This window comes from Scardinius erythrophthalmus, assembly GCF_964197995.2.
Source record: "Scardinius erythrophthalmus genome assembly, chromosome: 1".
NCBI lineage: Eukaryota > Metazoa > Chordata > Actinopteri > Cypriniformes > Leuciscidae > Scardinius > Scardinius erythrophthalmus.
In genome coordinates, this window is record NC_138221.1 from 36,252,285 (window position 1) to 36,276,670 (window position 24,386).

At 38.0% G+C, this 24,386-nt stretch overlaps 2 protein-coding genes across 3 annotated transcripts; both read left to right on the forward strand.

The window, feature by feature from the left end:
* The first annotated feature begins 1,246 nt into the window (after window positions 1-1,246).
* Window positions 1,247-7,026, forward strand: LOC308689763 (BEN domain-containing protein 5-like). Its single transcript, XM_081363676.1, has 7 exons — window positions 1,247-4,126; window positions 4,590-4,867; window positions 5,423-5,550; window positions 5,759-5,794; window positions 5,950-5,996; window positions 6,517-6,724; window positions 6,841-7,026. Exons 2-7 carry the CDS (start codon window positions 4,659-4,661, stop codon window positions 6,966-6,968), a joined length of 756 nt encoding a protein of 251 aa, XP_081219802.1. The 5' UTR covers window positions 1,247-4,126; window positions 4,590-4,658; the 3' UTR covers window positions 6,969-7,026.
* A 3,104-nt stretch (window positions 7,027-10,130) lies between these two features.
* Window positions 10,131-22,766, forward strand: pdpk1a (3-phosphoinositide dependent protein kinase 1a). 2 transcript variants are annotated; one of them, XM_081383153.1, is made up of 14 exons: window positions 10,131-10,250; window positions 17,331-17,555; window positions 17,733-17,775; window positions 17,873-18,010; window positions 18,126-18,270; window positions 18,351-18,448; window positions 18,726-18,801; window positions 18,902-18,970; window positions 19,397-19,493; window positions 19,582-19,755; window positions 20,637-20,833; window positions 21,148-21,205; window positions 21,971-22,123; window positions 22,390-22,766. In XM_081383153.1, the coding sequence occupies exons 1-14, from the start codon at window positions 10,227-10,229 to the stop codon at window positions 22,480-22,482; spliced, it is 1,590 nt and encodes a 529-aa protein (XP_081239279.1). In that variant the 5' UTR covers window positions 10,131-10,226; the 3' UTR covers window positions 22,483-22,766. The 2 variants fall into 2 exon arrangements, with proteins under 2 accessions (XP_081239279.1, XP_081239278.1); XM_081383152.1 differs by lacking the exon at window positions 10,131-10,250 and having other exon boundaries at window positions 17,212-17,555.
* Window positions 22,767-24,386: the final 1,620 nt, after the last annotated feature.

Here is a 24,386-nt window from a genome sequence, read left to right on the forward strand (position 1 = left end):
TGGCCGTCCGATATTATTGGCCAATCTGAACTAATTTAATTTAAATCGGTATTGGGGTTTATAACAGCCAATTAATGACAATGGTTCTCCCTAATTCGTCGCTTCTAAATACTCTTTAACATCGCTTACATTTGCTAAATTAGATTACCCACAAATCTAGCTAATGCCATGTTTGTCACTGGAAGAGTGATGACCTTACTAAGCAGTTAAACTATAGCGTTAACTTATTCTTTATTCCATAAACCTTTATGATGCAAATAAATATCATGAGTTACAGAAATTCCAACGGTAATATTTTATTAATTGAGGAAGGTAGGTAAAGGTAAACTGTGGCGAGGGGGGCGTGGTTCTGCGCGGTCTATAATGGGAGAGAGAGAAAGGAGACAAGCGGTATGTAAGTAGGTCAAGTGCAAATGACAAACACCTGTGTCTTATTGCAGTAATTGGCGTGGAGAGACGGGATATAAGCCGCTGTCGACTCAGAGACGAGAGAGAGAGGAGGACTAGGACTCGTACGTCGGAGGTGGAGAGAGTGATCGGAGAAAGTGAAAAAGTGTTGTTAAAGGACAATTCCAGTGAAAAATTAACCTAGGGGTAATTAACACATGGTTACCGAGTCGATAGTTCCCTGAGATGCGTTTTCATGATAATCGAATATAAAGTGTTTTATCTTTAAAAACAGATTAGCTCTTAACAATAGTATATGGGGCACAGAGTAAGTAAAAGTAAATCGCTAGTTATTACCACTAACAAGGCTTATCTGTTTTTAAAGATAAAACACTTTATATTCGATTATCATGAAAACGCATTTTTCACTGGATTTGTCCGTTAATGCTGTAGCGAGGCTACGGTGCAAGCGCTGTGTGCGCGCCTTTTGTTTATTATTGTTTTGAGTAATAAAAGCATGAGTCTCAGTCACGCCGACCCCAACTTCATCACATAAACTTCTGTAAGATGCTATGTTTCTGAATTCTCTTTTCTCATGCTCTCCATACTTGTGCATGTTATATGTGGCACAGTACTATTGTGTCATTGAAAAACGTTCAATTATCTGTGCTCCTAAATTTTGGACTGTGCTCCTAGATTTTTTTAATTAGGAGCACAAGTGCTCCTAATAAAAAAAAAGTTACCAGAGAGCCCTGTTATCGGGATATGTATCGTTATCAGGGTATGAAATAGGATATGACATTTTGGTCATATTGTACAGCCCTACTGACTGCTGTCACAGAACGGGTTGTGCCCTGACCTCAAGATTTGCGCAGCTTGAACCTGGTCTAACTTCACTTTCATTTTCTCCGTGGTTGGCAGCAAGAGGCAGTACCTGAAAGCACAAAGAAACATTTGAAAAAATAATTCAACAAAACATGCACCAAACAGCAAATGGGTGTTTTAAAATGAAGGCTCATAAAAGCAGGATACAGTCTAGGAGACACTACATGTCTTTTTTTCCACCATAACAATCCAGTTTAACAACCGCTTTTTATTCCTGCTGCTATAAGGACTCGGAATTGACCCTTCGCCTAAATACGGTTGCTAAGCCACGATTGGCCTGTTGCGGTTTTCGGGCGTGACCCACTCATTTTTACCGTCTCTAATTCAGCGCTTATACCATGGTCTGGGTGAATACTCGATTCTGACTGGCTGCAGGGTGTCCATTAAAAAGTGATAGAGGACACCTAGTGAATAACCTGTCAGGCGTAACCAGGGAAACCAAGTTATTGTTTGTAAAAACTTTAGATTTCGATTGTAAAACTAATTAAAATATAAACTAATGTTTTAAAAATGTGTTATTTGGCAAGTAACCATGGTATAAGCGGACTTCGGCGGAAGTACGCTGAGCGTCGTACGGTTCACGCCTCGCCGTCGTCCATTAATACCTGACAATGGACACCTCGTCAGGCATTAACCCTTACATAATCTCTGTTCACTTTTCATTTTTTTAAGGTAATGTTGTTAAAACGGATTTTTTTTTCTTTCGTAAAATTGGTATCGGAAAAAGTACCATTCAGGAACCGGTATCGAAGTCAAGGTATCAGTATCGAATTTCTTTAAACGATACCCAGCCCTACTTTTAGACAATAATTTCAACAACAACAACAACAACATGCAACAAGCCTGTAAGGTGTGGTTGGTAGAAGAGCTCACCATGTTGGCCGTGTCATCTGGATCCAGCTGAAGATGAAGATCGCCAGATGGAGACATTGTCTGCACAGGATCAAGAAGAACAGTACTAAATGTAGTAAAGCCCAATTATGTCTTTTACTAATTTAAAAAGTAGATCCATCTCTCACCCAGACTCAGGGGCGAAACTACCCAGTGTCAGAAAGGTATGCAGCAACAATTTTGCAAATAAATTGTCATTTATTAATACAATTGAAGGGGGTGTTTCATTATGACACAGGCCCTTATGGGCAACCTTGCTCTCACCTCAACATCTGCAGTGCTCAGGTGTGGATTGATTCTGTCCCCTTGATCTATGTGGTCACCGGTGAAAGCCAAAACCTGAACAACCAGGAGTAACTTTTAGACAACAATTTCAAAAAACAATATGCCACAAGCCTGCAGGTGTGGTTGGTAGAAGAGCTCACCATGTTGGCCGTGTCATCTGGATCCAGCTGAATATCGCCAGAAGGAGACATGGTCTGCACAGGATCATGAAGAGATGGCACAAGCACAGAGTAAAAAAAACTGTACTCAATGTAGTAAAGCCTAATGGGAAATTATGTATTTTTAATTAAAAAAATAATAATTACTCTCTCACCTCAACATCTGCATCTCCTGAACCATCTGCCACCTTTAAAAGAACATCTTCAGGTAAGACTGAAGTCATACATTCTTTGAATACAATATAATTATATAATATTGATACCCAGGATTACAACATATTTCTCATGAACTGACTTACATCCAAATGTCCTCTTTTCAGTCTTGCACAGGGAAATGTAACTCTGCTCTTAGGCTCTAAGTACAATTTGTACTTGCGTTTTGACATTCTAAAATTAAAAAAAGGACATAATAATTATCAGACATATTCATGAATAGGATGTTGAATTTACAAAGTACTTACGTTACTAAAATAAGGGTATTAATAAATCATATTTATCAGGCAACATTGTTGGAAATGTTTTCTAATCCTTTGTCTGTCTGTATTAATTGAGCTTTTTAGTTTACCAGCAATTTGCCAACTAGATAACTAGGATTATTGCACTAAAAAGTGTGACACTTAGTTGCCAGATTATTTTGTACAACTGATGCAGCCTCAATTCAACAGTTCTGTAATAAATCCTACTCCATGAAGATGATAAGACTGCTTTATACTGCTATTGTTGAAACTGCTTTAGAGAGTTGTTGATTCAACATTATAATCATTGTGGAACTGTGCTGTGTTATACAGACGTGTTTAATAAACCATTTAACTTTATCATTCTATAATGGGAGCTAAGACACACGTCTGTAACCAAGGCAACAGTGCATCTCGCGCTTCCCGCCGTTAGAGTTAAATTCGCTCGTGAGGTAACCGTTACTTGTCATTTTACAGACAACTTCACTCAACAAATCTACTTAAATCTACCTAACTATACAACAGAATAGAAAATATGTTCGCCTATGTGAAATATATAGAGGACGGGTGTAAAGAAATCGTCCCCATATCCTACATTAAGGACTTTGACCTTAACGTTAGTGACCTCACTAAAACTTACTGGGTGCGCTGGCAAGAGAAGTTTTTCAAGGGACAAATATTGTTCCTAAAGGGTGAGTCGTAATAACGTTATCTCCAATAGTTCATAAATAACATAAATGTCCAACTTGGAAATACTTTAATAACTTACTAACGTTAGTAGTACGTCTATTATTACTGGGATACGAGTTTTGGCTAACGCGCTAGCAAAGCTAGTAAGCGCTTAGGACAGAGGACGCAATGCTACCGGTGTTAGTATTGCATGACAGAGTATAACGTTATAGCAGGTGCTTTCAAGTACTTACATTCAGTGTTATTAACATTCCAGAGTCCAGAGAAGAGATCGAGGAGGAACTGGCCAAGGGTAAGCGGGTCCGTGTGAGACTCCTGAAGGAGACCACGCCTCCACGGTCGCGCTCCGAGGCAGAGGAAGCCAAAGCAATAAATGTAAAGTTGATATTGCTGTTATAGTTCCGATGTTAGCTAACTTTTTAGTTGTGTAAAATTGGTAAATTAATGTTATTGGCTGCTGCTGATCTGCTATCGTTTTTCCTGTTAACTGTAATTACAGCTATTGCCAACTGTAATTACAGCTAGTGCCATCTTGTGGCACTTGAATGTAACTACAGAATGCAAGTTATAGTGAAAATATAACTGGTGGGGGGGGGGGGGGGATGTACTCCATAAACCATGTATGTACTGCAATGTATTTTTGTGTCTCTGACCACATACAGGTTATCAAATTATCACCATTATCAGGTGATAATATTAGGCTCCAATCATTAATCAATTCAATAATCATATAGGGTAATTGCTTTTACAATGCTTTGTTTGTTTTGTTTGGATGTGTGGGGGTCTTGCAATACACTGTGATGCTTTTTCCTAATTATGCTTTTATCCATGTTTTTAGACAAATCAGAAAAAAGCTGCAGAAGAGGCCAAACAAAATAATCTCTTAACCTTGCTAAAAGAGAGAAAAATGAGAAGAAAACAGTCTCCACTCTGCCCAACTCCAAGCAAGATAATGAGAGCTCAAACCCTGTCTGACTCATTGTCAGAAGAGGATGATGATGATGATGATGGTGGGGTTGTACCAGAAAAACTTTTTGAGGAGGCAAAAAAGAAGCAACATCTCTACCTAAAAAAAATAAACAATATGTCTCTACAACTACAGGAAACTACAAACAAGTAAGTGATTTTTGAATAGCCTTAAAGGAGAAGTTCACTTTTAAAATTAAAATTCTGTCATCATATACTCACCCTCATGTTGTTTCAAACCTGTATGAATTTCTTTCTTCTGCTGAACACAAAGGAAGATATTTAGAAGATTATCAGTAACCAGACAGTTTCTGGGTCCCATTGACTTCCATAGTATATTTTTTTCCTACTATGGAAGTCAATGGGACCCAAAAACTGTCTGGTTACTGATAATCTTCTAAATATCTTCCTTTCTGTTCAGCAGATGAAAGAAATTCATACAGGTTTGAAACAACATGAGGGTGGGTGAGTATATGATGACAGAATTTTCATTTTAAAAGTGAACTTCTCCTTTAATGTGTTCTGACAAGAGAATTGATCTTTAGCCCAATGTTTGATTTAACCTGCTTGTCAGAGCACCATAGCAGAACTAGGTGGTTATACTATAAGTATCTAGATAACACCTAATATATTAAAATATATATATATTTTTTCTTTCTTATAATGTCAGCTAATCATGACATACACTATGTCCGTCTATTATAGGTTAGAGGAGCAGGAGAAACTCAGAGCAGAAATTGAGGCAGAGAATAAAGAACTACGTTCTCTAAACATGCAATTGCAGCAACAATTGCTGAAGGCACTGAAATCCTCATCAACAGCAAAGTGCAGTGGTAAAGAGGACACCCCCCCCCCCAATCATCATTTAAACCAGCTAATAAGATACAAATTAAAGGAATAGCATTGGGATTGGGGAAGACTATAAGTTATTGGAGTACTTCAGCTGTGATCTTTGAGGGTTTATAAGTATATTTTTTGTTGTCATGTTTTCCATCATCTGTCATATTTGTGATATGTTTGTTTTCTTTCTAACTGTCAAAGACCCTGGAGCCCGAAGCCCAAAGGAGACCTTACAAAGTAAGGATATACATGTGTATATATAACAAATATATTACTCACAGTCACAGATATCTGAAATCTATCATGGTCCATATTTACCAAACTATAGGCCCTGATGCAAGAGGGTAAATATGTATATTGAGTACATTGACATTATTTTGTATATGTTGCAGAGTCTGACTGTTTGGTGGAACCATCTGTGTCTTCAAAGGGAGATGAGGTACAGTATTGCCCTCCCCTTACGAAAAAGAAGTATACTTTAAGTTCATTTTATAAAGTATACTTAAAGGAACCGTATGTAAGATTGTGGCCAAAACTGGTACTGCAATCACTTTCAAATTACTGTGGAGCGGTGTATCCCCTCCCCCTCCCCCCTGACTCAAGGTTGCCAGATAGGCTGCAACGTTGGCATCTGTCTTCAAATTCTTCTCCGTTTTCAGCCGTCTCCATCTTTCAAAGGAATGGTCAACATGATTTCTTAATGTCTAGTGACATATCAGGGCCATTTTATGATTACTTGAAATACATTTCTTACATACGGTTCTTATACATTCTTATTTTTAGTTTAAAAGAAGTATACTAATGGAACACTTGAATAAACATATTTTCCTAAGGCTCGTCATCTGTGTGCATGGATTAATATAAGAACCCCCAACTACAGTACACTTAAAGTTTTAATAAATTTTGTTTGCATTTGTACAATCTAGTACCTTGATTATTTTTGTTTTTAATTTTGTCAGATTCACTTGGGGGGAGATGTTCGAGTGCGCAGAGAGGCCTGGTCAAGGATTCAAAACAGCACGCGGGATTCCTTATTTGTCAAGGAGTTGGCAGTGGCAATCTGGGGCACTAAGACTCTGGGGGAAAGAAGTCTCACAGGGAAGGAATGCCCCACAACCAAAACCAGCAGGCAGCCTTTAACCCCCCAGAAACTTCAGACATTAAAAGGTAGCAGTAGCCACAAGGTCTTTGTGGGATGCCAAGTACTGGGTTATGGAGTAATACATTTTTATTTGTTCTGGTGCGACACAAGCATCACTATTTATCTGTTCATTTCTTTTCAGTCTGCTTCAAGGAGTGGCTTGACAGAAAGAATGTGGAGGAGACAGAGTTGCAGGCCAGATGGATAAAGGCCGGACGGTTCATCACAGAAAAAATAATGGACATTAACAGACTAAAAAAAAAACTTTAAAATGTGAGTATGGGGTTCCATTTGTGCCAAAAATGAGTCGACTGCTTTGTGCTTTGTACTACACATTTGTCCTTGTCAACAGTAACCTGCTAACATTTGCCTACTTTTTCAGATAAATTAGTATAAGTTGATGTGTATGCTCTCCGTTTATGTCGTTTTGTTCTGTCATCCTTACTGCATTGATCCTACTTTTTCAGGTAAATTACTAAATGTTGATGTGTATGTTCTTTGTTTATGTCGATTTGTTCTGTCGTCCTCAGTGTCATCTTAACTGTCGTCTTGTTCTGTCATCTTAACTGTTGTCTCGTTCTGTCGTCTTGTTCTGTCGTCTTGTTCTGTCGTCTCGTTCTGTCGTCTTGTTCTGTCGTCTTGTTCTGTCGTCTCTTTCTGTCGTCTTGTTCTGTCGTCTTGTTCTGTCGTCTTGTTCTGTCGTCTCTTTCTGTCGTCTTGTTCTGTCGTCTTGTTCTGTAGTCTCTTTCTGTCGTCTTGTTCTGTCGTCTTAACTGTTGTCTCGTTCTGTCGTCTTGTTCTGTCGTCTCGTTCTGTCGTCTCTTTCTGTCGTCTTGTTCTGTCGTCTCTTTCTGTCGTCTCGTTCTGTCGTCTTGTTCTGTCGTCTCTTTCTGTCGTCTCGTTCTGTCGTCTCTTTCTGTCGTCTTGTTCTGTCGTCTTAACTGTTGTCTCGTTCTGTCGTCTTGTTCTGTCGTCTTGTTCTGTCGTCTCTTTCTGTCGTCTTGTTCTGTCGTCTTGTTCTGTCGTCTCTTTCTGTCGTCTTGTTCTGTCGTCTTGTTCTGTAGTCTCTTTCTGTCGTCTTGTTCTGTCGTCTTAACTGTTGTCTCGTTCTGTCGTCTTGTTCTGTCGTCTTGTTCTGTCGTCTCTTTCTGTCGTCTCGTTCTGTCGTCTTGTTCTGTCGTCTTGTTCTGTCGTCTCTTTCTGTCGTCTCTTTCTGTCGTCTCGTTCTGTCGTCTCTTTCTGTCGTCTTGTTCTGTCGTCTCGTTCTGTCGTCTTGTTCTGTCGTCTCGTTCTGTCGTCTTGTTCTGTCGTCTCTGTGTCGTCTCGTTCTGTCGTCTCTTTCTGTCGTCTTGTTCTGTCGTCTTAACTGTTGTCTCGTTCTGTCGTCTCGTTCTGTCGTCTTGTTCTGTCGTCTCTGTCATCTCGTTCTGTCGTCTCTTTCTGTCGTCTTGTTCTGTCGTCTTGTTCTGTCGTCTCTGTGTCGTCTCGTTCTGTCGTCTCTTTCTGTCGTCTTGTTCTGTCGTCTTAACTGTTGTCTCGTTCTGTCGTCTCGTTCTGTCGTCTTGTTCTGTCGTCTCTGTGTCGTCTCGTTCTGTCGTCTCTTTCTGTCGTCTTGTTCTGTCGTCTCTGTGTCGTCTCGTTCTGTCGTCTCTTTCTGTCGTCTTGTTCTGTCGTCTCTGTGTCGTCTCGTTCTGTCGTCTCTTTCTGTCGTCTCGTTCTGTCGTCTCTTTCTGTCGTCTCTTTCTGTCGTCTCTTTCTGCCGTCTCTTTCTGTCGTCTCGTTCTGTCGTCTTAACTGTTGTCTCGTTCTGTCGTCTCGTTCTGTCGTCTCGTTCTGTCGTCTCGTTTTGTCGTCTCGTTCTGTCGTCTCGTTCAGTCGTCTCTTTCTGTTGTCTTGTTCTGTCGTCTCGTTCTGTCGTCTCGTTCTGTCGTCTCGTTTTGTCGTCTCGTTCTGTCGTCTCGTTCAGTCGTCTCTTTCTGTTGTCTTGTTCTGTTGTCTCGTTCTGTCGTCTCGTTCTGTCGTCTCGTTTTGTCGTCTCGTTCTGTCGTCTCGTTCAGTCGTCTCTTTCTGTCGTCTTGTTCTGTTGTCTCGTTCTGTCGTCTTGTTCTGTCGTCTTGTTCTGTCGTCTCTTTCTGTCGTCTTGTTCTGTTGTCTCGTTCTGTCGTCTTGTCTTGTTCTGTCGTCTCTTTCTGTCGTCTTGTTGACAGAAAGAGACGACAGAACGAGACAACAGTTAAGACGACAGAACAAGACGACAGAAAGAGACGACAGAACAAGACGACAGAAAGAGACAACAGTTAAGATGACAGAACAAGACGACAGTTAAGATGACACTGAGGACGACAGAACAAATCGACATAAACAAAGAACATACACATCCAACATTTAGTAATTTACCTGAAAAAGTAGGATCAATACAGTAAGGATGACAGAACAAAACGACATAAACGGAGAGCATACACATCAACTTATACTAATTTATCTGAAAAAGTAGGCAACTGTTAGCAGGTTACTGTTGACAAGGACAAATGTGTAGTACAAAGCACAAAGCAGTCGACTCATTTTTAGAACCCCATAGTGAGCACTTAATTAAGATCAATTGTTGTTAATGCGTTTTATTGTAATTTGCTTGTTGAGCCAGAAGAGTGTTGTTTTTTGTTAAATAATTGTTATTATTGTATTAACGTATTAATGTTTATTTGTTATTATTAAATGAACTTGTTACATGTATTAATGTAAGCTTGTATTTTCATGATTTTCATCATACCAAAATTCAATGTAGCTGTCCTGCATTCCACCCTGGTGAACAGGCTACCATCCTTAACATCTATTACTGTTTACTAGCATAGTTTCCAATGTGTGTAACCAGCATCCAATGTTGGTGATGGTGTGACCAGCATGGGATGCATTTAATTAATGCATACAGCAAGCATACCAGCACACCAGCATCCCATGCTGGTCACACCAGCACACCAGCATCCCATGCTGGTCACACCAGCACACCAGCATCCCATGCTGGTCACACCAGCACACCAGCATCCCATGCTGGTCACACCAGCATACCAGCATCCCATGCTGGTCACACCAGCACACCAGCATCCCATGCTGGTCACACCAGCATACCAGCATACCAGCATCCCATGCTGGTCACCAGCATACCAGCACCAAAACACAACATATGCTGGTCTAGCTGGTATGACCAGCTATGCTGGTCTATGCTGGTTTTTCCAGCAGGGACAGCCAAAGAAAAAAATCCACAACTGGGCTAAAACAATCCAGAGAGATTACGCCGGCAGTCGGATGAGGGAAACGGTCTCTGCCTCCCCCCTCCCTCCCTCATTGGCAGTCCTGTGCTGCCCTCTGCTGTCCGGGGAGCCCGCACTGCAGTTCTCACGGCTGCTGCTCCTCCACTGCATGAGACGTTGTTGTTGTGTGACGTCAGAGCTGGCAGGAGAGAGAGGCAGCAGCGGCCATCCACTAACAGCTCTGTAATGACAACATTACTGAGACATCTGCCTGTGAACGTCCATGGCCAAGACCAAGAGCCAAACAGTGAGTATATGATGACAAATACAACATTAGACACCGAGTGACACTGAATGATAGGGTGTCATGGACCTGCATCTTTATTTACAGTGTTCAAATTAGCCAGTTGCTATCTTCTTCTAGCTAAGCAGCTTAGTGTTTGGGGAGGGATTTCACTTTAGTAAGTTGCATTCTCTAAATGTAATTCAAACCATTTAAGTCATTTGTTTGGGTGTTTTGAAAGACGAAGAGCACGCACTTGTTTGTTTTCAGCATTTCCTAAAAAAAAAAAAAAAAATGTAAAAAAAATGTAAAAAAAAAAAAAAAAAACCTCTTTCCGTCCTTTAACGTAGTTCATTGTTATTGCATGTAATGACATCATTAATTATATATAATTTTATTTTAATTAGCACGGTTGTTTTGACATGTAGTTTGTCAGCTGACGGGCTAAAAACAAACAGCCGTGCTCGTGAACATGCCAGAGGAAGTGACGCAGCAGCGCAGAGTCGGTTAATGATGGATTTGTTTAATTTGTTTAAGGTGTCCGTACAGTCTCCTCACGAAACTGCTCTCACGCGAGACGTGTTCACTTGATAAACAACACCGTGGAATTTTACGAGAGTTGCACGAGCTAATCTAACTCTAAAGACGCACATTTGACTATCACTGCTGCTTTAAAACAAACAATGCTTAAAATTAACTCGACATGATTATGTCCACAGATTAGCCCATATACAGAGTCTAAAGCAGAAGGATGAACTGGTTTTCGATTATTCTGTTTAACACGTTCAGAGATATTCACCTATGTTTGGGTGCCTCTTTTGCTTTGTTTTTCCTTGGCTATCACTCCGTCCAATAAGTTACCATTTTATGGCTTCATTTTCAGAACATTTGTCGCACAAAATAATTTTTATAAAGGTTTTCCCCTTTAGGCTCATGGTCATGGAAAACATAGAAGAGTCGTGGGAATGAATAAAATCAATTAATAATCCAAATATCAACATTTCTGTCTTCTTATGGAAGGCCATTTCTGACCAAAAAAATACATACTTTGGTAAATCATAAAAAAAGTAGAAATTACGAGATACTAATTCATTATGAGATTAAAAATTCACAGTCATAATTATAGGAACTATTTTAAGATATACTAATATATTAAGATAAAACGTCAAACTTATGAGCTACAAAGCCATTATGAGATACTTTTTATCTCATAATTTCAACTTTATACTTTCTCATGATTATGGCTTAGTAATTTGGTAATTATGAATTACCAAAGCGTGTTTTTTTTTTATGTGACAGAAATGGGCTTTCATGTATTAGAGATATTATTTGACAGTAAAAATAATAATATTTGAAATATATAAATTCTAAGAATTAATGATCATTGGAAAATATGCAAATGGAAATCTACTAAAAATATAAAATGTAAATCTAAATATACTAAATGTATTACACATTAACTCCAAAATTATAAAAATTAAACTATTCACCAAAAGAATAGACCCTGTAAATATCTTTATATATTAATATTTACGTCATCTGGGGTTTTCTGAAGGTTATACAAGGTTGAAAAGATTATGAGGTTTTCAAAAGATTCAATAGCCTCCTAATAATTACTAAATTTAATTGCACAAATCCAGCAGTACTGGGGAAATTGTGTTATGACATCTGCATCAGGATGTTGTTTATGTTGCTACAGATTTGATAATGAGCCACAGCACATGCAGGAAATTCATGCCTCGTCTCTTACCTACAAATCAACTGAATGAAAGAGTTACTTGAAGTCAATGTGCTAAATGTGTTTGTTTACAGTCTAAAAGATATGATCTGACATTTGCAGCTCGACACAGATCAGGCATCTACAGAGAACAGTGTTGTGTTGACATTGTGTACAGTCATCTGTCTTTCGCTGTTTGAATAGGAGTATGATTAAAAGGAATAAAAAATAAAAATAAAAGCACTTTGTCTAGACGTTTATGAATGTATTTTTCTTGTGATGGCACTTTATGACCCAGCTTGCAACTCGTTTGTATTCACGCTTACTTTGGCATCCTGTCAACCTTTACTATACTGTCCTCTCATGCGTACAGTGCCACTATTTGCTTTTTAAATCATCCAGTGCTGGCTGTCAGAGATGTAAGTGTATTGTATTTGGTGACTCTATCCAAACTTCACTTCCTAATCTAGTTTTAAATACGACTTCCAGGAAAACTGGCCGTTGCTATCAGATTACGATGCGTCACTCCATTCGGATGCCATTGATCCAGAGGTCGTATTGCGCAGCTCGTAATCTTCATTGTTGTTTTAGCCATTGTGTTTATGCCACTCCCATTTATTTTATTAATGTGTGTCATAAAGAAAGTGATGTTACCTGTGTCTGCTTGAATTACTTAAACTGTTCAGATGGCTGATCCTTATACAAACATACACAATCAATCAATTTCTTTACAAACCCAACATTTTAATTAGTTTAGTTTTACTTATCTTAAAAGACATGATTTGGACTGGATAGTGAACAAAAAATCAACCAAAAAGCATCCCTGTTAAATTTTTTTTTTTTTAAAGTACAAACTTGGATATTTAATTCATTTCTACTTAAATTACGTTAAACTGAGTTTAAAAATGAGTTGAATCTTGTATAACTTAAAAAAAATGTTGAAAATTGCCTAACTTATTTTGATGAGTTAAAACAATGTAAAAAACATTTGTTGTCATAACTTTTGTTCCTGCATAATGCATTTTTTATACCATTGAATTGATAATATATTTAAAAGATTTAAAAAATGTACAAAATAAATGAAATAAAAGTACTAATAATAAAGATCTAGATTTCTTTGCATTGTTTGTGCCTCTCAGTGCTGTTTGCAGACAGTTTAAATTCTTTCTTTCAAAATGTCAATATGCTGTGTGCATATGACCTGATTTCTATTTTTTTTTTCTCTTCACGTCAAGCTCCTGTAGCATCCATTCCCTTTTATTTAGTCAGTTACAGGCAGGAGGGACAGTCCAGTTTTAGTTTCTGTGGTTGAGTGTGTTTGGCAAAGAGGTATTGGAGAAGTGCCCTATGTAGCAGGTGTCTGGAAAGTACCAGGTTTTACACTAATAACAGAACCATTTAGAATTTGTTTTTTTTCTCTCTCTCTCCACAGTTCTCATAGTAAACAAATGAGGAGTGATCAACCTGCTGTGGGGAAGCAGATCTTGCTTTATTTGCATGGCTTTGGGTGTTATCTCAGACTTGAGGCTAAAACTACCTCAGTATATTTATATTTCTCTAAAGTAGGCATGAAACACAAGTTGCGATGTGATCGAGTAAAACTACTTATTTTGTCCACGGGGAATTGATTGGAAGGTTGTGGTTTGCTATTGGTCGATCTCATGTGAGTGACAGGTTGCCCCGCCCTCTCTAGTAAACACATCATCAGAGAAGAGATGTTGCTGCAAGAGGGAGGGGAAGTTATTCTGATTAAAGATTACATGAAGTTAAAATAATGATGTGCACGGATAAATAAATTTATGATAAATACTGCAATATCGCATAAAAAATAACTTATGAGCATGCTCTTAATTGGATGGTTTAGTCTTGTGTCTCAGGTTGCTTTTGGTGAAGTCTGTGCATTTGTTTTCTTGTTTTTAGGTTACATCATTCACAGGTGCGAACCACAATTTGCCATAAGTTGCTATTGCTAATCAGTAGCGGGTTATATTAGAGCAACGTTCTTATTCGAAAGAGCCTTGGATTTGTCAAACCTATAAGTGCAAGTTTAGTCCCCGGTATTGTTTTGTTCATTTTCACAGAAGAAAACGTTGGTACATTTTAACTGTGTATAGTTGTTAAACGTTTATTTAGTCAACTTTGTCTTTGAAATTCACATGTATTTTATTCACATTCAAATGTATGTTATAGATTATTTGTTATATTGTTATATGTTATTATAGATTATTGTATTAGTTATAGAGAATGATTCGTCTGTGCATTTGTTTAGTTTAATTTAAAAGTTTAAAATCAAATTAAGAAATGATGCATAGAACCTAATCTAACGTTTTTTTTTCTTTTCCGCTAATCCGTTAAACTCAGGGGCTGTTTTACACGACACCGTCTTCAGCTAAAAACGTAAAACTCTTTATGCGTTTTGGCCGTTTGACAAAGATCGACAATAGGGGTGTGACGATAACCGCATCACCGCAATATCGCGTTGATGAGATGCCTACCGCGGTGTGAGGTCATCACCGCACGTTTTTTTTTTTTTTTTTTTTGCTGAAAGTTACAGGAGTGCATATGGTGTGTGATATGAACTATAAACACATTAATATTTTGCTTATAATTTACTGTATTCTGCGAGTCCCATGTTTAAGGGTTTCTGGAGAAAAAAAAACGCTTCCTGTGCAAGGGAGGGAGTCGAGGGACAGTCCGTTAAACATAGCCTATGGGGGATTTTTTTTTTTTTTGTGTCTGATTATTATTAATTAACTGCTAGGTTTTGTGATGTTTACAGATACTGTTCAATTAAATACAAACAAACACAGGAATAAAAGACAAGCATAACGTAAACAGTTGGAGTTAGATTTTAATTGCAAGTAGCGATCTCTCTTATATGGTATAGGAAATAGTTGACGGCGCTAGCCGATTGATTCAAAAAATAGCCATGAATCTAGTGTCTAAGCCAAATACTGTGTCGCCTTTGAGGCAGGTGACAATTAAGGGGAAGCCGGTGAATTTGGACAAGGCGCACAAAAGTATCCGTCTCGTGAGGAAATACCACTAACCAATAACTAGACCACATCTTAGAAAAATGAACCGTCCTGTGGCGTTTGCAGGACTTAGTGCAGCACATCTACCTTAGGTCGGCGACACACTGGCTGCGTGGCGTGTCCGTTTTTATTTCGGCTTCCATGTTAACAGGTTAGAGCTTGAGAGCGTGAGACGCGCTTCTCAGTTGCGGCACGAGCCGCGCTGAAAACGCGTGCATGCCAGAAATAGAACCAACGCCTATTTTTCACGCGACACGCAAGCCTGTTGGAAGCGTTTCCTGGCAAAATATAATAGGAAAAGATGTTTGTATGCCATTTTGACATGAATACATATTAATAAATTACATTTTGATGTTTGAAAGTTAAGGTTTTGACATAAATGTAGATATGTAATTTAAAAAAAATTATCGATTTTCAAATATTGCACCTGTCAATACAGAACGAAATATTCTGTAGCCTATTTTGCAGTCAATACTGCCGAGTGCCGACGCTGTCTTTGCTGCTATATATTTATGTTTAACATTAAGTAGCTCCACAACTCTCTCCCCATATGTCGAATATATCACCAATGAGGCGTATGTGTCACCTAGCAGCAGCGCTGTTTCTGGTGTGCAAAGACATAGAAAAAGAGACAACTGGCACGCAACAGAAACGCCACACTCACACCACACAGCCAGTGTGTCGCCGGCCTTAAGACTACCTAATTAATAGTTAATTATTAATATTTACAATTTAATATAAATGTTAATTTGTTTATTTTTTTTTAATAAAGAATACTGCTCTATGATTATTCATTTCCATTGTCATTTACAAGCTACATGCGGTCTTGATCGCGTCTGCAGTGTGTGATGCGGCCGGGGGGGTGGTCGGTTAACCGCCAAACCGCGATATTTGTTGCTTCTTCACCGCGGTAAGAAAAAATCCCATACCGTCACAGCCCTAATCGACAACGGCGTTTTGGGTGCCTGAAAACGCAAACTTTTGAAAACGGGTTTCAAAGTGCAAGTTTTTGAAAATGGTCTCCGTGTAAACAACAAAACCGCGAATCTCTGAAGACGATGATGTCATGCACATGCGTATTACGTGTTCAGTCTATAGTGTTTCATCGCCATCTAACGGCCTTGCTGCAGAATACATAGTTTTTAGTCGTTTTCGTGGATCCGTGTAAATGGGAATTGTTTTGACAATGGTGTCGTCTGTACGCGACAAACTTCTCAGTTTTAAGCATATCATTGTCGTGTAAACATTAGCCTGGCTCTGCCCTCCTACGTACTTCCGCTCAATTTTCATTTTTCTTCAGTACTCCGTCTGGATTTGCGGTATATTCTTGGGTTTTCTCCGGCCAATTTTTTGTCGGTCCACTAAGCGAACAGACAGAGTGGCTGAGAACGATGACGTTGTGCGCTTGTTTGAGTTGTAGGGTTACGTCACGACCAAACGTTAGTGATTGGTTACGGTAGATCCAGAGTGGCTCTGGGCCGATCCAATAGTTTTAAACTTCAACAGAGTTCCCGCCTTCAAGGACGTTAACGCTTGTCAATGGAGACTGGCCAGACTCTCTGCACAAATGAAATGTACGAGAGTCTGGTAGGACCAGGCTATGTAAACGTACCCTTAGATGTATGAATCTGATATAGCAGTGGTCTTGGTCTTATACTGCCTCCTAGTGGTGTGGATGTAGCATCATGTCAAAGCAAAAGTTTACCAGTGCTATAAAAAGGCATAATTCACAGTCAGTCTTGATTCATTTATATCGTCCACAAACGTTAGGGTCCAATAGCAGGACAGGGGTGGTTGCTGGGATAAAACTAGTTGTATCATGTGATCTCAACATGTCTGCCCCCATGAGGCGCCCCACTGCATGTAAAATAAAGCTGGTTTTATTAGGCTACTAATATGACTGGAGTCTTCATCTCATTTGAGTGAGCATGATATTTTTCCAAAGTACTATTCATCTCCATATATCTTTATTTAACTTTTTAATAAGTGACTGACTGCACCTTTAAACGATCAATCACCTTAAACTTTTAATTCAGGTAGCCTATTATACACGTGGTTACTTAGCATCAAAAGTGTGGTTAGACTTAACCAAAAACGGTGTTTTCGTAACTTCAGCAGGGTAAATATTTTGCATTCTCTGCAGCGTAAACAAAGGCAGGTCTGAGTGAATGAATTTGAGTACTCGTAATCCTGGGTGAAAACAAACACAGCCCTCCCCTCTGCGGAAGCTCTACTGTACTTTATCAGCTGCTGGTTTACTGCCTCCAAGGTGGTTTTGTTCCTCATTGCACATGCACCCGCATGTCTGAGTCAGTGTCATGTTTGCTCTGTGTGTGTGTTTTGCTCGTTCAGTACGATGCTGCTCCCATCCAGCCTAGCGTGGTGTTGCGTTCCTGTGCTTCTTCATCAATGGTAAGGACTCAGCTCAACTCCAGCCTTCCTCACTGTCTAAGTATGGAGGTCCGCGGGGGTGAGGCAAGCGCCCAGCCAAAGACATCGACCCTCAAGCCTCCACAATCACGCAAGAAGGAGGACTTCAGCTTTGGCAAAATTTTAGGAGAGGGTTCCTTCTCAACGGTGGGTACAATTTTTGTGCTTCTGAAATGAAAGATTTAATCATTAGCAATTTAACAAATACATTTGAGGTCCAAACAGCCAGTATAGTGACCGATATTTTTTGTAGTTGAATAACAATAAAGTTTTTACGATGGCTCCATTGATTTGATGTAATAGTTGAACACATTTCAATTGCAGGTTGTGCTTGCAAAAGAACTTGCCACAGGAAAGGAATATGCAAGTAATGGGCAATTTATTTTATTTGAGATATATAAATGTATTATAGTAGTAATATATTAAATGAACTACACTGATGCAATTTGAAATTTGTTTTTCAGTGAAGATTCTTGAGAAGAATCACATCAGGAAAGAAAATAAAGCACACTATGTGTTTAGAGAGAAGGATATATTGTCAAGCATAGATCATCCCTTTTTCGTAAAGCTCTACTTCACGTTTCAAGACTCACATAAACTTTGTATCCTTTTCGGGAGTAAAACTGTGGCGTTGAGCTGTGAAGCTGTGAAATCAGGTCTGTGTTTGTTAGACTCATTATTACTTTGTTAAAATGTTCTTAACTTCTAATCCGTCAGATTTCGCCCTCAGTTATGCAAAGAATGGAGAACTACTTAGATACATTCGTAAAATAGGCTCATTTGATGAGACTTGCACAAGATTCTACACTGCTGAGATAGTTTGTGCTCTCGAGTATTTGCACGCACTGGGAATTATTCACAGGTAATTTGACTAACAATATGACTTTGATTGAAATCATCCGTAATGCATTTTTGAATTTGTAATTATTTGGTTTTATTTAGGGACCTTAAGCCAGAGAACATCTTACTGAGCGAAGACATGCACATTCATATTACGGATTTCGGGACAGCGAAACAGTTGTCTTTGGACAGCTCTCAAAGTAACGTATAGTTCGTGAATATTTCATTGAATTGCTTTGCTCTGGCTGTTGTTGTTTTTTTCATAACGACTGTCGTTAACTTCCTTCAACCCCCTTGTAGGTCAGGCATGAAGTGTTTGTTATCTATAGAGACACACAACAGTACTCAAGTAGCATAAATATGGGACAGTCTATCATTTTTCTTCACGCACACATATGAGTTGTCAGCAGGGTTACGGACAGTATGTGATGCTGTTTGTCCCACCTGAATCTGAACCTGAAAGATTTGTCTTTACAGCAAGAGCCAATTCTTTTGTTGGCACTGCACAGTACGTTTCTCCGGAGCTGCTGACGGAAAAATCAGCCTGCAAAAGGTTTCGGCATTTAACGTGAAATAGCGCAATATTACCAGATTAAGATGTTAGTCAATTGCATCAAATTAGTTTTTAACTTTCTGTGATATTTCTCTTTTAGTTCGGACCTCTGGGCACTGGGTTGCATAATCTATCAGCTGGTGGCCGGATTACCTCCGTTTAGAGCTGGGTGAGTTACTGATCAATTCAGATTTAGTTCAATTAAACGTTTTTAATAATGTGGTGATGGTGCTTTGCACTACCGCTGAAGTGCTGGTGGTTGATCACTGTTGTAATTGCAGTTTTTAAAAACATGGTGTGAAATAACAGGAAATGTTGGCTTTGGTGTTTATGACTTGTTTGTGTAGACAGTACAGAGGGCTTCTGAGGAAACCCCAACCACTGGGTCACATGACCCGCTTGCAGTTTTAGTTACATTACAACCAATAAATTGGCTCGGACAGCCGTTGAAAACAAAACACTGAACCATGTGACTGTAAATTAACCCTTTCCTTCTCTCAACTGATTACTAAGAGCTCTTCAGTTGTGAGACTACAAACCGTTCAGTTGATATTGATTTGGTTGAGTTAGTCATTTACTTTTGTCTTTTTAATAGGAACGAGTACTTGATTTTCCAAAAGATAACAAAGCTGGAATATGAATTTCCTGAGAAGTTCTTCCCCAAAGCTAAAGATCTGGTGCAGCGACTTTTGGTAATAATAGTTTGTTTTCATTACATACCTTCACTTTGAGTTGCATGACTATGCTGAAAGAAATTCATTGTTTATCTCCTGGTTTCAGTCTTTGGACCCTAGAAAGCGGCTAGGATGTGAGGAAATGGGTGGGTTCAATCCACTAAAAGGCCACATGTTCTTTGAGACAATCTCATGGGAGAATTTGCCGGTTCAGACCCCACCCAAGCTGACCCCTTACCTGCCAGCCATGGCTGAAGATGATGAAGACTACTATGGCAATGTTAGTTACTTATCTTACATATTATCCACTATACTGTGCAAAATTACTTTTAGTCTTTTAAATTACTATATAGTCTTTTGTGCTTTTTTTGTGTTATTTTTTCCCTTTGTTATTGTTGTTGTTTTTTTTTTTACTTTTTTTTTTTTTTTTTTTTTTGATTTATTGTTATGTTTTTTTTTTTTTTACCTTTTTGTTTTATTGTTGTGTTGATTTTGGTTTGGAGATTTTGTTTTGTTGTGTTTTTTGTTTGATCTTTGTTTTGTTGTTTTCTGTTTGGGCTTTTCGTTTTGTTTTATTGTTGTGTAGTTTTTGTTTGGACCTTTTGTTTTGTTGTTTTGAATCAGAATTGACCTCTTATTAAATGTCCTACGTTACGGATAGAATTTCATGCTTTCTTTAAAGTCTGCTTTAAATCAAAACTGACCTTATTTACTTGCGTGACCCTATTTTACTAATGTGCGCACATTACCAGTATTGTGGTGAACAATTAATCTGTGCACAGAAAAAAAAGTTTTTGTCGTAATCTTTCGTTAAAATCTGAAAGTTTGCTTCCCCTTTAGAATGGCGTTCTTTCTCTGATGATGTCAGTTTGACAGATTGGGCAGAGAGTCCTTATACGCTCCCCTCCAACCGTCAGACGGCTGTAAGCTAGAGATGGCGAGGAAGTGCGCCAAAATCAAGCTTCACTCTTATTTTTCCCACATTCAGTCATATTCAGAATTACGTCACAGTATTTTAGTAAAGTTGGCCACAACTTCTGGTTAAATAAAGTTAAATATTTAAGTGTGTATGGTCAGTTAATGGTACAAATTGTGAGCTCTCAATTGCAGGCTCACTGGGTCTTGTCACTGTGTACTGAAGGTTTGCTTTGAATCCCACAGTATGAAGACCTCCTCAGTCAGTTCAGCAGCCTGCAGATGGTTCCATCCAGCTCATCTCAGATCGTCCCATTGAGATCCTGCAGCAACATTGAGCAGTACATCCATGACCTGGACAGCAACTCCTTTGAGCTGGACCTGCAGTTCTCCAGTGAGGAGAAACGACTTCTGCTGCAGAAGCAAACAAGAGGCAACCCGTGGTATGTCACAACCTTCATTCAGAAATTAGTTTTCCTGCTCTTAAACCTTCATTCTGGTTAAATATTAAATTAGCATCCTGTAATGACAGCACAATTAAACACACATTCATTTCGTTATTATACATAGTTAGGGATTGTGTGGGTGTATGCACTAATAATGATTAGTTTTTATCTCATGCATTTCCTGTTGAGTTTTACTGCATGTTGTAAAAGGAACTCTTGATCATTATAGTTCTGGTTTCAATCAGTCAACAACACGGGCAGCACTGCCAGCTTGTTATTCATTAACATTTGTGTTTTTTTCTGTCTTAAAGGCACCAGTTTGTTGAAAATAACTTGATATATAAAATGGGACCAGTTGACAAAAGAAAGGTAACATTTTCCTTCCTGTTTCTTATCTTATATGGTATGAAACAGGCGCATGTTTTTACATTTTTTTAAGTGTTGAGTGAGAAAACAAATAGCGCCCTCTTTTGGCTTCCTTTGGTAAGTGTTTTTGACCCTTTTTTTTTTAATGCTTTATTGTCAACAGCAGGTAGCATGTACAGTGCCATATCTCATATAACAAAAAATATTTCACATGCCTCAACAAGAAGGAACAAGGGAGAAAAAAAATAAAATAAATAAATTTAAAGTTTTTGACCCTTTCTTATTATGGAATGCCAAAGCTGACTTAATTATAAATAATAAATAAATAAATATACGAAGAAATGTAAAAAAGCAAAAACACATAAATAAATACATAAATAAATATACAAAGAAATGTAAAAAAGTACAAATAAATGAGTATTTATACTTTTATTTCCTTATTTATGTATAATTGTATTTTTTCACACTTTTTTTATTTATACATTTATTTATACATTTATTTATTTCCACTTTTATTTATTTCCACATTTATTTATGTATATATGTTTTTATGTCTACATTTATTTATTTTCACATTTATTTATTTCTACATTTATTTATTTCCACATTTATTTATTTCTACATTTATTTATTTCTACATTTCTTTATTTCTACATTTCTTTGTCCGTATGCTAATGAGGGGGGCGTGTTTTACCTCAGACATCAGCAGTCAAGCTCAGAGTGGCAGTGCTGAAGTTTTTGACCCGTTCTTGTTTGTAATTTTCACAGGGACTGTTTGCTCGACGCCGTCAGCTTTTACTGACTGAAGGACCACATCTATATTACGTGGATCCTGTGAATAAAGTACTGAAGGGGGAAATTCCATGGTCTCCAGAATTGCGCCCCGAGGCCAAGAATTTCAAGACGTTTTTTGTCCACACGGTACAAATTATAGTTATTATTATATATACGTAGTTAAATATAGAGATATTTGTATAGCTGTTTATAGTTTTTTTATAAGCATTTGCCTAATAGGCAGTGCTTCTCTGGCAGCTTTAGTTGTAGGATCATGGTACTTTGATAAACACATCATACTGAATGATTACTAAATATCATTAATAAGCCGTAGTACACATGGTAATATCATGGTACTTCTCGGGACTTTGAGAAATGCTGCTAAATCTTGTTGTTGTTTTCCTCATATGCAGCCAAACAGGACATACTATCTAATGGATCCCAGTGGGAACGCAGACAAATGGTGTAAGAAGATTCAAGAGGTCTGGGGGACAATTTATCACTAACATAAGACTACTGGCATGACTGGGCAACAGAGGACCTCTGGAGTCAAGGCAAGTCTGAGAGGTCTCAGCCCTCCACCATTCAACTACCAAACAGGAAGATCTGTTCATTTATGGGACTAGTGCATCAATATTTCTTCTTGAAGACAACATATGTTTTGCTTGCAGTGTTTTTGTCATGTTCAGCAGTTGTAACATAAAATCAAAGATCAGTAAAACTCAGCAAACCCACAACTTGTACACTATATATGTGTATATATACATAGGAAAATATCCACAAAAGCTTGAAAAAAACATAAAAAAAAAAAAACACTCATAATCTGTTGCCTTTTAAATAATAATAAGAGCGCTTTAGGATAGCTATAGAGGACACTGAAAATGATCCTACAGGTCAAGTAAATATTAAATTGATACACAAATCGTTAATATATTTATATTTATTCTCTCAGTCATCTTGTTCACATGTATGTCATATTACATGAGATTATTATCATCAGAGGAAGAATCACTGTTGAGCCGTTATATTTAATATGAAATGGCAATGGATTTTGTGGGTTCACGTGTGTGAAACTCGCACTTGGTTCCTTAAATCTGCTGTTTATATATTTTTTTATATAATATTTTATTTATAAACATTGGTTTAGATTGAAAACAAGTACTTGATAAGGTACGTTACACAGTATACACTGCAAGCGAGCGGCACGGTGTTTTGCAGCAAAAGTGGATGGCTGTTGACAGTTACATTGTGTCGTACCATGTCAGTCTCTTGCAATGTAGATATGGTGTAATGCCTACGGGAATTGAGCTGTGAAGAGAATCGCAACTGTAAATAAGGGCCGCGTTCGGAGATGCAGTTTTTAACCGCTTTATTGTACATTGAAAAGGATGTTGGTCCAGCACAGGCAGGCGAAAATGCTGTAACCAAGTGAGAATTAAGCACAGAAGTGTGTTTTTCCTCTTCTGTTGCGTTTCCTCCTTGCATTTTTTGAGGAATTGTTCAACTGTGTATTTATAATTCGACTGGGTTTGTCACCGAAAATAACTGTGATGTACAGATGATGTATTATTCAGAAAGTAACACCGTGTTACTGGATTTGCACCTTGTATAATTTTATTCTTATATAAGATTATTTGCTGGCAGTGGCGCAGCCTGTAGTACCTTGTATTATTTAAATTCTAAGATTCAGGGGCCATGTGTTGTAAATATTGAATATTGCCTTTGAATGTGAATGATTGCTGTAATTCTTTGCAAGATTTTTATGTGTCCTAATCAGGTCACTAAAATTATATCAGATTCAATGTTTATGCCCTTTGGTTTCTACGTACCTTTATGGAAGCTTGGTTCCACTAGGGAGTAAAAAACAATAAATAAATACAAATAATTGCAACTTTTTTATCTTACAATTCTGATTTTTTTTTTTTTGTAAGATATAAATTCATAATTGAGAGTTATAAAGTCAGAATTGCGGGATATTAACTCTTTATATCTCACAATTCTGACTTTTTTTTCCCCTCAGAATTGAGAGACATAAACTGGTAATTACTAATTATAAAGTCCAAATTGTAAGATATCAACTCGCAATTCTAAGAAAAAAGTTCTGACTGATTTTATATCTTGCAGTTCTGACTATTCACAATTGTGAGTTTATATTTCACAATACTGACTTTATAACTCGCAAATGCAAGTTTAAATCTCACAATACTGACTTTATAACTCAATTATGAGTTTATATCGGAATTCGGACTATAACACGGAATTGCAAGTTTATATCTCGTAATTCCGACTTTATAACTCTCAATTGTGAGTTTATATTGTAATTCTGATTATAACTCGTAATTCTGACATAACTTGCAATTGCAAACGTATATCCTGCAATTCTGACTTTATAACACGCAGTTGTGAGTTT

Excerpts from the sequence above, each read along its gene's own strand:
- pdpk1a (XM_081383152.1), top strand. The coding sequence starts at position 17,280 with ATGTCTGAGTCAGTGTCATGTTTGCTCTGTGTGTGTGTTTTGCTCGTT. Across the intron at positions 19,756-20,636 it reads ATGAAGACTACTATGGCAAT|TATGAAGACCTCCTCAGTCA; the intron begins GTTAGTTACTTA and ends TGAATCCCACAG. Across the intron at positions 20,834-21,147 it reads CAAACAAGAGGCAACCCGTG|GCACCAGTTTGTTGAAAATA; the intron begins GTATGTCACAAC and ends TCTGTCTTAAAG.
- LOC308689763 (XM_081363676.1), top strand. The coding sequence starts at position 4,659 with ATGAGAAGAAAACAGTCTCCACTCTGCCCAACTCCAAGCAAGATAATG. Across the intron at positions 4,868-5,422 it reads CTACAGGAAACTACAAACAA|GTTAGAGGAGCAGGAGAAAC; the intron begins GTAAGTGATTTT and ends CGTCTATTATAG. Across the intron at positions 6,725-6,840 it reads GAAACTTCAGACATTAAAAG|TCTGCTTCAAGGAGTGGCTT; the intron begins GTAGCAGTAGCC and ends ATTTCTTTTCAG.